The 14326-nt window shown below is 34.7% G+C and overlaps 1 protein-coding gene across 3 annotated transcripts in view; it reads left to right on the top strand.

Moving 5' to 3' along the window:
* The window catches only part of SLC4A10 (solute carrier family 4 member 10), a 208353-nt gene that overhangs the window by 83136 nt on the left and 110891 nt on the right, over positions 1 to 14326 (top strand). For all 3 annotated transcript variants that reach the window (XM_047083717.1, XM_047083716.1, XM_047083719.1), the window contains one exon: positions 10489 to 10677. In XM_047083717.1, the coding sequence (XP_046939673.1) occupies positions 10489 to 10677 (189 nt within the window). Of the gene's footprint in view, positions 1 to 10488; positions 10678 to 14326 lie in introns of those variants that run through there.

The raw sequence follows: 14326 nt of genomic DNA, 5'->3' as shown, positions 1-14326 counted from the left end.
TCAACTCATTAAAAAACTTTTGTTGTTAAAAATAGACTATTGGAGGAAAAATCAATATTTTGCTCCACTGAATGTAATCTGCAGATTTGGGAGTATGGAAATAGCCACATTTTAAAATATGTCTATACTATTACCATCCTTGATCTGGAAAGTAAGTGTTCTTAGGGTAGTTTACATTTTTAGTGTACACACTCCTGTGAATGGGGTCAAGCAAACTGTTGAATTTAGATTCTATTTCTCACTCCTACCCCTCACATCTTTTGAAGTTGTAAAACAATGGGCTTTTAATGTATATGACTATCTTTTAAGAGGCAGGGATTTATATAGAATTGGTAACATCTCATGATCTCTGGAGGTTTTCATTCACTGGTCAAGATGGATTGATCACAATAAAATAATTGCCCAGTTAAAATGAAACTTAATTTTCATTTTCTGAGGCTTTTTCCACAAAGGGTACTAGTGTTCCTAGAGCCTGCTTGGTGCTAGAAGCATGTGACTTATTTATCCTTTTTGTTCTTGCTTCTTCCGATATCACCCAGATCTTGGCATTGTGCTTTGGCAGGCTAGACTGTATTATTTAGACATCATAGCCTGCTGAGATTGTAGGACTTGATGCTGGGCCCAAAGCCATTATGGCTCATTATCCTTTCCTACTTTTCAAGGTTAACACTAATGTATGTTATAGTGGTGAAGAGAACAATGAAAGTGATTAGTGAATCAGATTCCCATTGGTACTTAAATCTCACCTCAGTATAAGTTATGTTCTTAAGCAAGATGATTAACTTTTCTAGTTCATTAGGATCTATTTGATGCAGTTATACCTCAGAGGAGTTTACTGTGTATTTCTGTGTGGCTAATGAGCAGATGAGCATTTTTTTCTATTTACTTTCTCTTATGTAACTGTTTCAAATAAGCCCTTATTTCTGAAAAACTGTGAAGCTAGTGACTTAAAGGTTTTTGAAGTGCTCAAGCCTGGAAAGACTGTACTTTGGTAAGAACTAAAAATTGTAATTATGTACATGGGGTTTTATATGATTCATTTGATTTTGATTAGAATATTGAACTGAGGATACACATCACAGCTTACAGATGAAGCTGTGATACAATGGTATCCTTTTGGTGTTTTAATAACCTACTTTACAACTCTCATTATGAAGTTTATGCTACATATTTTATATTTATATACATTTTTCCATCTTAGCAAGATTTCAGTGTAAAGTCACATATGTTGGCAATTTATCATTTACTTTATTTCAAATTAATTATAACTACTTATCTCCAAAGAAGTGAGATATAGATTTAAATATTCTACACTATCATACATTTTCAGAATTGAAAGGGACTTCGGAGGTAACTAGAGTGAATATTATGGCCGATTCCTGCACATACATTCTATCTCTTTACATTGTAAACAGAAAAGTAATAGAGCAAAGTTTGGCAAATTACACTCTATGTGCAAATATGCACCACTGCCTTATTTTGTTAGTCCTGTGGGCTAAGAATGGTATTATATTTCACATGATTGAAAACTAGTGAAAAGAAGATTAATATTTTACAACATGAAAATCATATGAGATTTACATTTCAGTGTCCATAAAAAGGTTTTATTGACACACAACTATGCTCATTTGTGTACATGTTCTTTATGGCTACTTTCATGCTCTAAAGGCAGGCAGAGTTGAACAGTGGTTACAGAGATTGCATGGTTTACAGAGCCTAAAATTTTTTTATCTGGCCCATTACAGAAAAAGTTTGTCTACCTATAGTTTAGAAAACTGACTCCAGAGTGAAGGTTAGTTCTTAATCAGTCTAAGCCAGTCATGGGGACAATATTTCCTTTGCCAGGGATTGTCTCAGCATGGACAGGACTATGTCAGTAGGACTTAAGAGAATTTGTCTTTTAAGAGAAAGTCACAAAAGTCAAAGAATATGTGGATATCAACAAAGATATATATTTCTTTCTTGCTGTTGGCAGCTACCTTATGACCATAAAGAAAATCAGCCTTAAGGTTAAACTCACACCTGGAGGAGGGAGAAACTGACAGAGTCAGAAAAACAGAATTAAATCCAGCCTAACATTGATTTTCCATTATGTGAGCCAATGAAATTCATTGTTTTATAGTTTGATTGGAATTTTTGGTTTTTTAAATTGAAGTATAATTGGCACACATATTATACTATTTTCAGGTGTACAGCATAGTAATTTGACATTTATGTGCATTTTGAAATGCTCACCATATGACTCTGGTTACCATCTGTGTCTCTCTGTATTATCTATGTTCCCTGTCCTGTATATTACATCTCCATGACTTATTTTATAACTGGAAGTTTATATCTCTTGATCCCCTTCACCATTTTTGCTCTCCCTCAACCTGCCTTTCCTAGGGAACCATAAGTCTGTTCTCTGTATCTGTGAGTCTGGTTTTGTTTTGTGTGTTCACTTATTTTATCTTTTACATTATACACATAAGTGAAAACTTACAGTATTTGTCTTTCTCTGTCTGACTTATTTCACTTAACATAATACCCTCCAGGTCCATCTGTATTGTCACAAATGGCAAGAGTTTATTCCTATGTGTGTGTGTGTGTGTGTGTGTGTGTATAAATACAATATCTTCTTTATTCATTCATCTGTCAATGAATACTTAGGTTGCTTCTATATCTTGGCTATTGTAAATTATGCTGCAATAAACATAAGGGTGCATATATATTTTTGAGTCAGTATTTTCATTTTCTTTAGATAAATACCCAGAAGAGGAATTGCTGGATCAAATGGTAGTTGTATTTTTTTAAATGTTTCTTTATTTATTTTGAGAGAGAGAGAGAGAGAGAGAGAGCGAGCATACAGAAGCAAGGGAAGGGCAGAGAGAGAGGGAGACAGAGAATCCCTCTGCCAGTGCAGAGCCTGACATGGGGCTCCAACTCCCAACTGTGAGATCATGACCTGAGCCAAAATCAGGAGTTGGACACTAACCGAATGAGCCACCCAGGTACCCCAGTAGTTCTATTTTTAAATTTTTGAGGAGCATCCATACTGTTTTCCTAGTGGCTGCACCAATTTGCATTTCTACCAACAGTGCATGAGGGTTCCCTTTTCTCCACATCCTCACCAACACTTGTTATTACTTGTCTTTTTGATACTAGTCATTCTGACAGATGTGAGGTCTCAGTGTGGTTCTATTTTTCATTTCCTGATGATTAGTGATGAGCATCTTTTCATGTGCCTGTTGGCCATTTGTATGTCTTTAGATTCAGATCTTTTGTCCAGTTTTTGCTTTTGGCTATTCAGTTGTAGGAGTTCTTTATATATTTTGGATATTAGCCCCTTATCAGATATTTGGTTTGCAAATATTTTCTCTCACTCAGTAGATTGCCTTTCTGTTTTGTTGAGTTTCCTTTGCTGTGCAAAAACTTTTTAGTTTGATGTGGTCCCATTTGTTAATTTTTGCTTTGGTTGCCCTTATCTGAGGAGACATATCAGGAAAATGCTACTATGTATGATGTCAAAGAAATTACTGTCTAAGTTTTCTTCTACAAGTTTTAAGGTTTCTGATCTTGCCATCAAGTCTTTAATCTATTACAAGTTAATTTTTGTGTATGCTGTAAGATAGTCTAGTTTCATTCTGTATGTAGTTTTCCCAACACCATTTATTTGAGGAGATTGTTTTTCCCCATTGTATGTTCTTGCCTCATTTGTTGTAGATTAATTGACCATATATGCATGGGTTTATTTCCGGGCTCTATTCGGTCTCATTGATCTATGTGTCTGTTTTTGTGCCAGTACCATACTGTTTTGACTACTATAGCTTTGAAGTGCTGTTTGAAGTCAGGGATGATGATACCTTCAGCTTTATTCTTCATTCTCAAGACTGTGTTGGCTATTTGGGGTCTTTTGTGGGTCCATACAAATTTTAAGCTACTTGTCTGTGAAAAATGTCATTTTATTTTGATAGGGATTATTACATTGCATGTATAGATTATTTTGGATAGAATAGACATTTTAACAATATTAATTCCTTCAATTCATGAGTGTGGTATATCCTCCCATTTATCTGTGTCTTCTTCAATTTTTTTCATCAATGTTGTATAGTTTTCAGAGTATAGGTCTTTTACTTTCTTGGTTAAATTTATTCCTAGGTATTTTATTCTTTTGGATGCAATTGTGAATGGGATTTTTTCACTTAATTTCTCTTTCTGATAGTACATTATTAATTTATAGAAATGCAACAGATTTCTATATATTAATTTTGTATGCTAGAACATTATTGAATTCATTTGTTATAATAGTTTTTTGGTGGCATCTTCAGGGTTTTCAGCAAGTAGTGACAGTTTTACTTTTTCCTTACTAATTGGAAAATGTCTTTTATTTTGTTTTATTGCCTAATTGCTATGGCTGGAACTTCCAATACTATGTTGACAAAGAGTGGTGAGAATGAGCCTCCTTGTCCTGTTCCTGATCTTTGAGGAAAAGCTTTCAGCTTTTCGCCATTGAGTATGATGTTCGCTGAGTTTGTCATATATGGTCTCTATTATGTTGAGGTACATTTCCTTTACACCTACTTTGTTGAGAGTTTTTATCACAAATGGGTGCTGTATTTTGTCAAATACTTTTTCTGCATCTATTGAGATGATCATATGATTTTTATCTTTCATTGTGTTAATGTATATCACATTGATTGATTTCAACAATTCTTGCATTCCTGGAATAAATTCCAGTTGATCTTGGTGTATGATTCTTTTAACATATTGTTGAAATTGGTTTGCTAATATCTTGTGGAGGGTTTTTGCATCTATATTCATCAGGGATACCAGCTTGTAATTTTCTTTTTCTTTCTTTCTCTTTTTTTTTGTGGTGTTTTTGTCTGCTTGGTATAAGCATAATGATGGCATCATAAAATGAGTTTGGAAGTGTTCCCTTCTTTCATTTTTTTGGAATAGTTTGAGAAGTATAGGTATTAAATCTTCTTTGAGTGTTTAGTGTTCATCAGTGAAGTCATTTGATCCTGAACTTTTGTTCACTAGAAGTTTTCTTTTTAATACTGATTCACTGTCCTTACTAGTAATCAGTATATTTAGATTATCTATTTCCTCATGATTCAGTCTTGAAAGGTTGTGGGTTTCTAGGAATTTATCCAATTCTTCTAGATTGTTGAATTTGTTGGTGTAGATTCATAGTAGTTGCTTATGATCGTTTGTATTTCTGTGGGATCAGTTGTAACTTCTCTTTTATTTCTGATTTTATTTGCATTTTCCTTTTTTTAAAAAATTTTGATGTGTTTGGTTAAGGATTTGTCATTTTTGTTTATCTTTTCAAAGAACCAGCTTTTAATTTCATTTATCTTTTCTATTGTCTTTTTAGTCTCTATTTCATTTATCTTTGCTCTGATTTTTATTATTTCCTTCCTTCTACTAACTTGGGCTTCATTTGGTCTTCTTTTCTAGTGCCTTTAGATGTAAAGTTACTTATTCGAGATTTTTCTTGTGTCTTGAAGTAGACTTCTATCCCTGTGAACTTGTCTCATAACTGCCTTTGTTGCATTCCATAGATCTTTTAGATGTTTTCTTTTATTTCAAGTTTTTATTTAAATTCTAGTTAGTTAACATATATGGTAACATTAGCTTATTTGGTGTGTGTGCATGTGTGTGCGTGTGTGTGCGCGTGTGTGTGCGCGCGTGTGTGTGTGTGTGTGCGTGTGTGTGTGTGTGTGTGTGTGTGTGTATTTAGATCACTCCTGATTGTGGGTTGCCCCTCTGGGGGTGGGGTGTTTGGTGAGAACATGTCTCTGCATCTCCTACCAGTCTTGATGTGGTGCTTTTATCCTTTGTTGTGGAACAGGTGTTCGGCTAGTTCTCAGGTTTTTTCACAGACTATTTTTCCACATGTAGCTGTATATTTGTTTTGTCCATTTGAAGAGGTGAGTTTGGGTCTTCCTACCCCATCATCTTGAATCTCCTCCTTTGAGTTTTCTGTTATTGATAAACCCAACTCTGCCTTCACTTGATATACCATTATAAAATAATTATGAATGTATTAAAACCACCCAAAAATCCAAACCTGGGACCCATAACCTACTTAAAGGAAATCTTACACTGGAAAATATTTACTGAGGGTCTCAATATTCTAATCAGTCCATTAGGTGCCTTATATATTTGGGCCTACAGCATATGAGATAGATATTATCTCCATGTTACAAATAAGAACCCTGAGGTTATCCAACTTTATAAGATCACATACCTAGAATGTGCTACAGTGACCCAAATCTGTTTCCTTAGTCCATTTCCCTTTTACACTGAAGTAAACATTGTTTGTAGGGGAGAATTATGCTAATATTGAATTTTTCATTGTACTCAGTAGGATTGTGGAAGGCAATTCATTGTGATATGCTTGCTTTACTCCTTGTATAAGGAGTTAGTGCCTCAAAAAATTAAATAGTTAATATTTGATAATCTGGGAGCAGATTAATTATACTGAAGTTGTTGTTAAATTATGAATTTAGTTTTTAGAGCAGTTTTAGGTTCACAGAAAAATTGAGGGGAAGATACAGAGATTTCCCATAAACCCCTGAACTCACACATGCATAGCCTCCCTCACTATCAATATCCCTCACCAGAATGTTACGTTTGTTACAATTGATCAACCTACATGGACACGTCATTATCACATAAAGTCCATGCTTAACACTGGAATTCACTCTGAATGTTATACATTCTGAATGGATTTGGACAAAAGTATAATGACATTTATCCAGTATTATGATATCATACAGAATATTTTCACTGCCCTAAAAATCCTCCTGTTTCATGTATTTTTCCCTTCCAAATCCCCTAGTTTTGAAAAAGGAGATACTTGTTATTTTGTTGTTATTATGTGATTAATCAGTGTTCTTTAGTATTTTTTATTACCTAAAACTCCTCCTGCAAAAAATGAAAAAGTTATGAAATTGCTGATATCTGTTTTTTAACTACAAAATGGCAGTTTTATATGAGTCACTCTGATGCTAAGGTAAAACCTTGAAGTTTCTATTTATTCCTACTCCTACCCACTCTCACACAATTTGGTGTGTATCATTACGGTATCCTTTCTCTGTATGTGTGTATGTACCATAAATAGAATCATACAATATCAGTTCGTTTGTGACTTTGGTTGTTTCTTTAAAAACAGAATTGACTATGTTTTTTTTTAAATTAAAACATTTAAAAATTATTATTGAAGTGTAAAAAATTATTATTGAAGTATAATTGGCATATAATGTTATATTAGCTTCAGGTATACAACTTGATTCTGCAGTTCTATACATTACTCAATGCTCACCCCAATAAATGACTCACCATCTGTGCCTATACAATATTACACTAGTACTGACTATATTCCCTATGCTGTACTTTTCATCTCCATGACTTATTTTTTGTTTTAATTTTTTTAATGTTTATTTTTGAGAGAGAGAGAGAGACAGAGAGATAGAGCTTGAGCAGGGGAGGGGCAGAGAGAGAGGGAGATACAGAATCCAAAACAGGCTCCAGGCTCTGAGCTGTCAGCACAGAGCCTGATGTGAGGCTCAAACTCACAAACCATGAAATCATAACCTGAGCTGAAGTCAGATGTTTAACCAGCTGAGCCACACAGGGACCTCCTCCATGAGTTATTTTATAAGTGGAATTTTGTACCTCTTAATTTCCTTTATCTATTTCATTCCTCCTCCTACCTCCCTCCCTTCTGGCAACCACCAGTTTGTTCTCTATATTTAAGAGTCTGTTTTTCTGTTTGTTTGTTCATTTCTTTTGTTTTTTAGATTTCACATGTAAGTGAAATCATATGGTATTTGTCTTTGTCTGACTTATCTCACTTGGCATAGTATCCTCTAGGTCCATCCATGTTATCACAAATGTTAAGATCCCATTCTTTTTTATTGCTAACATTCCATTGTATATATGTATATATATGCCACATCTTTATCCACTCATCTATTAATGGACACTAGTGCTGCAATAGACATGGGGGAGCATTTGTCCTTTTTTTTTTTTTTTAATGTTTATTTACTTTTTGAGAGAGAGAAAGACAGAGTGTGAGCAGGTGAGGGGCAGGGAGAGGGAATCCAAAGCAGACTCCAGGCTCTGAGCTGTCAGCACAGAGCCTGAGGCAGGGCTTCAACTCACAAACCATAGGATCATGACCTGAGCCAAAGTCTGTCGCTTAACTGACTGGGCCACCCAGGTGACCCCGGGTGGCATTTATCATCTTAAATTAATGTGTACATTTTCTTTGGGTGAATACCCAGTAGTGGACTTACTGGATCATATGGTAATTGCATTTTTAATTTTTTGAGGAACTCCATATAGTTTTCCACAGTGGTTGCACCAACTTCCATTCCCTCCAGCGGTGCACAAGGGTTCCCTTTTCTCCACGTTCTCTCCAACACTTGTAACTTCCTGTCATTTTTGATACTAGCAATTCTTACCAGTATAAGGTGATAATTTATTTTGATTTTGAGTTACATCTCCTGATGATTAGTGATGTTGAGCATCTTTTCACGTGCCCGTTGGCTGCCTTTAGTCTTCTTTTAAAAAAATGTCTATTCAGGTGCTCTGCCCATTTTTTAATCAGGTTGTTTATTTTTTTGGTGTTGAGTTGTGTGAGATTGTAACATATTTTGGATATTAGCGCCTTCTCATATATATGATTTGCATATATTTTCTACCATTCAGGAGCGTCTCTTTTTATTTTGTTGATTTCCTTTGCTGCGCAGAAGCTTTTTCATTTGATATAGTCCCATTTGTTTATTTTTGCGTTTGTTGCCATTGCTTCTGGAGTCAGATCCAGTCAGGAGCTGCTTTGGAGGGGTGCCTGTAGAGGCAGGTGTGTTGAGTGGGGCACACAGTGCTAACAAGGTAGATGGAGAGTGTAGAGCTGGCTCCCACAAATGTCCTGCTGTCTAGATGGGGGGTGGGGGGAGTGAAAGAGAAATGGCACCTGCCAGAACTTTCGCTCCCAGTGAAATCTCCTGTAGATCCCTGCGCCTCTGGTACGTCGATAAATCTCCTTCACATACACACCAGACAGTTTTCAAACTGCTGCTTCTTGCTGTGTTTTCAGCGGAATTATTTAGTAAGCTGGCCCTTTAAGAGTAGGGACTACAGTTTCCTATTGCCTTAAGGCTCCCCTGGAGTTAAGCCTGTTAATTATGAAGCTCCTGGAATTAAGCCCTGCTGATTTTCAGAGGCAGAGATTTTAAGGGAACTTTTCTTACCAGTGTGGGTCCTCATTGCCAGGACTGCCTGGGGGGTAGGGGGTCTGATCCTCTTGCATTTCCATGTTTGTGCTGTCCAGTCCTATCTGTGATTAGTGCTGCTAGGGGTTTGGTTTCCAATCACATCTCTGCCTTTCTTACCCTTTTGGATATGGCCTTCTCTCTATGACTAGCTGTGGAAGGCCTGTTCTGCCTGCCTTCAGGCCATTTTCAGTTCTGTAAATGTAGCTCTGATCCTCCTACTCCACCATCTACTCTCCTTCCTACAATGAGGTTCACTGAAGTGATCTTGGTATATTACCAAAAAACTTAAAATTCTGTTACTCATCTACTTATTTTATAGGTGTTTCTGACGCTACTATGATAAATATCAGTCTGCTTAATTATAGCCTCCGAAATCTCACCTTTATTCTTTGTTTTATGTTTATAGAAGACCTTTTAAATATAAACACATTTTCAAGGAAGGTGTGCCAGGGTTGACTTAATATCCATGTGAAAGAGTTGTTTACTCTCCAAATGCAATGACTAGGTAGCTGCCTAAGCCTCCCTGCCTCAGATTTTTACAGATGGACTTTTGTTTACCTAAAGAGGAAATACGGAAGTCATTTTCTGCTAGAAAAAGGGAGAAAAACCATATTAAAATATAAGTATAAAGCCACCTTACAATTTTATAATTTTTTTGTGTTTATTTATTTTTGAGACAGAGACAGAGCATGAACAGGAGAGGGACAGAGAGGGAGGCACAGAATCCGAACCAGGCTCCAGGCTCTGAGCTGTCAGCACAGAGCCCGGCATGGGGCTTGAACTCACGAGCCATGAGATCATGACATGAGCCGAGATCAGATGCTTAAACGACTGAGCCACCCAGGCGCCCCTACAATTTTAAACATAGTAATTATATTGATACTACCACTGCTACTGTTTCCTACCATCAGTGTGAATAATGGAGAATATAAAGTGCTTTGTTCTCAATACAACTATGTCCATTTAAACAATAATACTCCATTAAATTATTACATGTTTAAATTGAACGGTTTATATTAAAATTTTTCCCAAGTCTTTTTGTGCAACATTTCAACAAAAAGAGGCAAGTTTCTGTTTGTAAGACCGTATCTAGAGATTCTTAAAGGAGTTCATTCTATTTTAAGATGAATAATATTATCTAGGGTGTGCATATTTGGACTCAGTGATTTGCTGCTTACATACTATGCAGTGCTAATCTTTTCTTGCCTTTCCTCTTCAGACATGGTCCTTGACCAACAAGTAAGCTCAGGTCAGCTCAATGAAGACATACGTCACAGGGTCCATGAGGCACTGATGAAACAGCATCACCACCAGAATCAGAAAAAACTCACCAACAGAATTCCCATTGTTCGTTCCTTTGCTGATATTGGCAAGAAACAATCAGAACCCAATTCCATGGATAAAAATGGTAAATGTTTCTTTATTGTACTCTTTATGTTTATTATAGGTATCTGAAATTTCACAGTGTCTCTAAATTCTTTAAAATGTATTTTATTTGAAAGCATAGTTTTCAATTATTGTAGAATTATTTCTTTTATATATGTATAGAGATATATACATATATCTCTATACATATATATATATATATATAGTCTGATTATCAAGCATAAAACTATAGAAATTTAAACAAAGAATTTAAGTTTCCTGAAATGCTCATGAAAGAACGCAAAAGAACTTTTGTCTAATGAGAAGTTACGTACTCAAATGCAGTGAACGTTAAACCAAGCATCAGTTGTATCTCAATCAAAGTCTTAGTCCTTGTTCCACAACTTGAGAACGTAATGTAATGCTTTTAAGTTATGGTTGTTTTGGTTAAAATGAATAATGATCACCAGTTATTGTTTGTGGAAAAAAGATATTGATTTCATGTTGTTCATAGTCAGCAAATTCCATGAGAGATTATGATTGAAAAGACCAGCTGGTGGCTCTGCATATATGAAGCCTGATTTCCAGCTCGTAGGCTCATTGCTGTTTGCTGTGCTATGTCCACACTGTCCATGGAGCCACATGTACTTACTATCCACTCACACCACAGAGATGACACCAACCACTGTTTTTTTTAGCAATCATGCCTTACTTCTAGTAGTTTATGCTTGAAACTGTTTTCTCCTTCTTGTGTGGTTTGTTCTCCTCTTGCATCTATTTGAAACCTTCATCATTTGCACTAAGGAAGTTGCGTAGGAATCTCTTGTTGCATCCATCCTGGACATTAGTCTTGTGAAGGAAAATAAAGTTATCATGAGGATGATATGAATTTGTTAAATTTTCACAAAAGTTTCCAGCTTTAAAAGATAAAAAATTAATGAAAAGTAATTTCAAATGCTTTACTAGACAGACTGCTACAAATGCACTAAAGCACGTATATTACTGCATGGACTATTTTATGTCATTTCACTTCTACTTTCAAAAGCGTTAGTGATGCCTTAAATACAAATGCATGAGAATGAGTTCTCTCCACATTTTGCTTTAAATAGGATTTTTAAACCAATTTTTCTACTACTGAATCAAACATATACTTATAAAAAATGCTATAATACATCACTGAAGATGGTTAGATGTACTGTTGTTTCAGAGCATAGAACCAGTTCTTAATGGCAAAATGATTTTTGAAATACTTATTTGCTTTTTAAAAGACACTTCAATAACAATGTAGGTCATTGTCATTATAGAGCAGTCTGTAGTTGTGCATATACAGGTATCCCCTGCTTTCTAAAAGTTCCCATTATGCCACTTGACTTTTATGAAAGACTTACATTAGTGCCTGTTTTCACTAACCAAAAGAAATCCGAAGAGGATTTTGTTTTTACGAAAAAAGCTATTACTGTACTAATGTAGGTCTTAAAAGTGAAGTGGCATAAGGCAAACTTTCACAAAGTGGGGGATGCTCTTCATGCATTTTAGCTTATAAAAGGTTTCATAGGAACACTTTACTTTTGCATAGCGATGGAAACCTGTAAAAAGTTCAGTAAAGCTCTTTATGACATATACCAGCTTGTATTTGTAGATTTCACTGGGCATTTTGGGAATTTATAACTTACTTTGAATCATAGCGCATATTTAAAATATATTCATATTCTAAATCATAATTTGCTTTAAAATATGTTATACATAAAAATGACGAAATGAAGCTTTTATATTCTGAGGCAATCTAAATGTAGTACTTTTATTATGCTTATAATACTAGTACTTATTTCGGTGTGATGATATAAAAAAACAGATTCAGATATTTACTAATTTTCACATTGGGCTTATATCTACATGATTCTAAAGATCTTATTGAAATATTTCTGTGAACTAATTCTCTACCAATATAAGCACATTTTAAAAATTCTGCCTTCATTTCATTACTTTTAATAGAAATCATACCATAAAACATAGGTCTATAAGAAGGACATGTGTTTATTTAAAAATTCAAGGCTTGTGGGCTGTGAACTAGCCATAATTTATATTTGAAATTTTCCTGGGGATAATGTTTACTATAAAATAATTTTATTGCATTTGTTCTTGGAGGGAAGAAGGTAATGAATTTACTGGATGATTAATTTATTGTAATATCATGTAGACTAGACACACTCCTTGTTACTGCTTTAAACTATAATTCTCTATAATTCTATAATCTACCTATAGACATATCTATATATAGATCTATCTACCTAGATAGGTAGATTTGGAAGGATGGGATATGATATAGATAGATCTATAGATATATATAGATATATAGAATTCTGTAATAGTTCTATAATGATAGAATTATAATCAAGAATTATAGCCTTGAATCACAAGTTCAAGTATAGACACAAAGAATACAAAGTTTTCTGAAAGCCTACTTTTTGCCTTACTGAGGCAAATGCTTAGTTTTTCTGAAAACTAAAATATGAGTAGTTCTGAAGTGATTCTGTCACTGTCTGTATAATCAGCCTTTATCTAAAACACATAGAGATCTCTCTGAGGCACACATTAGGGTAATAAAAACTTAGAAACATTTCTTTTTTTTTTTTTGAAACATTTCTAATAAGATTCATATACCCAATTAAGTATTGTTGTAAAGTATGCTGTCAGAAATGGTTTTCTAAGCCTGGGCTTATAACACCTCCTTGTGACTCTGTTTTGCTTCTTCATACACTTTGCATAATTATGTGTGTTGAGAATTCTGAAAATATGTATAGACTTCACCAATTTAGAAATAAATCTCCTATCCAGAAGTGAAAAAAAGTGTGAAAGACCTTTATTACTAAGGTTCTCAATCTACTTAGGAACTCTAAAAACTGACAAATTCTAGATAAACAAATCGAAATTCATAGCCATAAATATAGATTTGACATTATTTCAACATATGCAAAAGGGATTTATTTTTTTGTGCAGTAGTACAGAGAGATGCAAAACGATTTCAAGAAATCCAAAAGGGTGAAAATAATATTCTTATTATTAAGAAAAAAATCTCTTCAGCAGGGAATTGCTTGTAAAAAGATTGACTTTTTTCTTTTTAAGATTATAGAATAGGAAGTAAATGGAAAGCGGGTTTTATAGAAACTTGAAAACTAACGTTTTCCTTCGCCATCATAGGGATAGAAATAAGCCCCCTCTTATTTAATATACTTTCACTTTTGAGGCAAAACAGTTGAAATTCCCTCAAAAATGAGCTGATATTTATGTAAAGAAGTCTAAACGAGTCATATTAGATAAGGTTTCTGCTGCCTTAATTGACTTTTCCTTGAGCATATTACCTTGGTAGTAATCCCAAGGGTTAATTAAATTCAGTATTTCAGTCTGAGTTTCATGTGTGGATCTTCCCCATGTCATAGATTTAATTTGCAAGATAGTGATTTCCCAGCTCCTCTCTTCCCCAAGTCTGCACTATTTTGTTCATAACTTTTTTTTAGAGATTTGTGATAATTTGTCAGTCTCACCTCTAAATATGTTAGCTTTACTTTTTTGTGTAATTTTTTTCTTGGTGTTTTGCACATTCTCTTAAGGGCCAAGATACAGGATGCTATGGATCCACCATGCATTTTAATGCCACCATGCTGTGTTTAACTTTCACTTTTCATTAAGCATCA

This window comes from Lynx rufus, unplaced genomic scaffold (genome assembly GCF_022079265.1).
Source record: "Lynx rufus isolate CCGP_SWC_20201006 ecotype Redwood Valley unplaced genomic scaffold, mLynRuf1.p SCAF_2, whole genome shotgun sequence".
In the NCBI taxonomy this organism is placed as follows: Eukaryota; Metazoa; Chordata; class Mammalia; order Carnivora; family Felidae; genus Lynx; species Lynx rufus.
The sequence above is the reverse complement of the archived record's forward strand: the minus strand, read 5'-3'. Positions and strand labels throughout refer to the sequence as shown.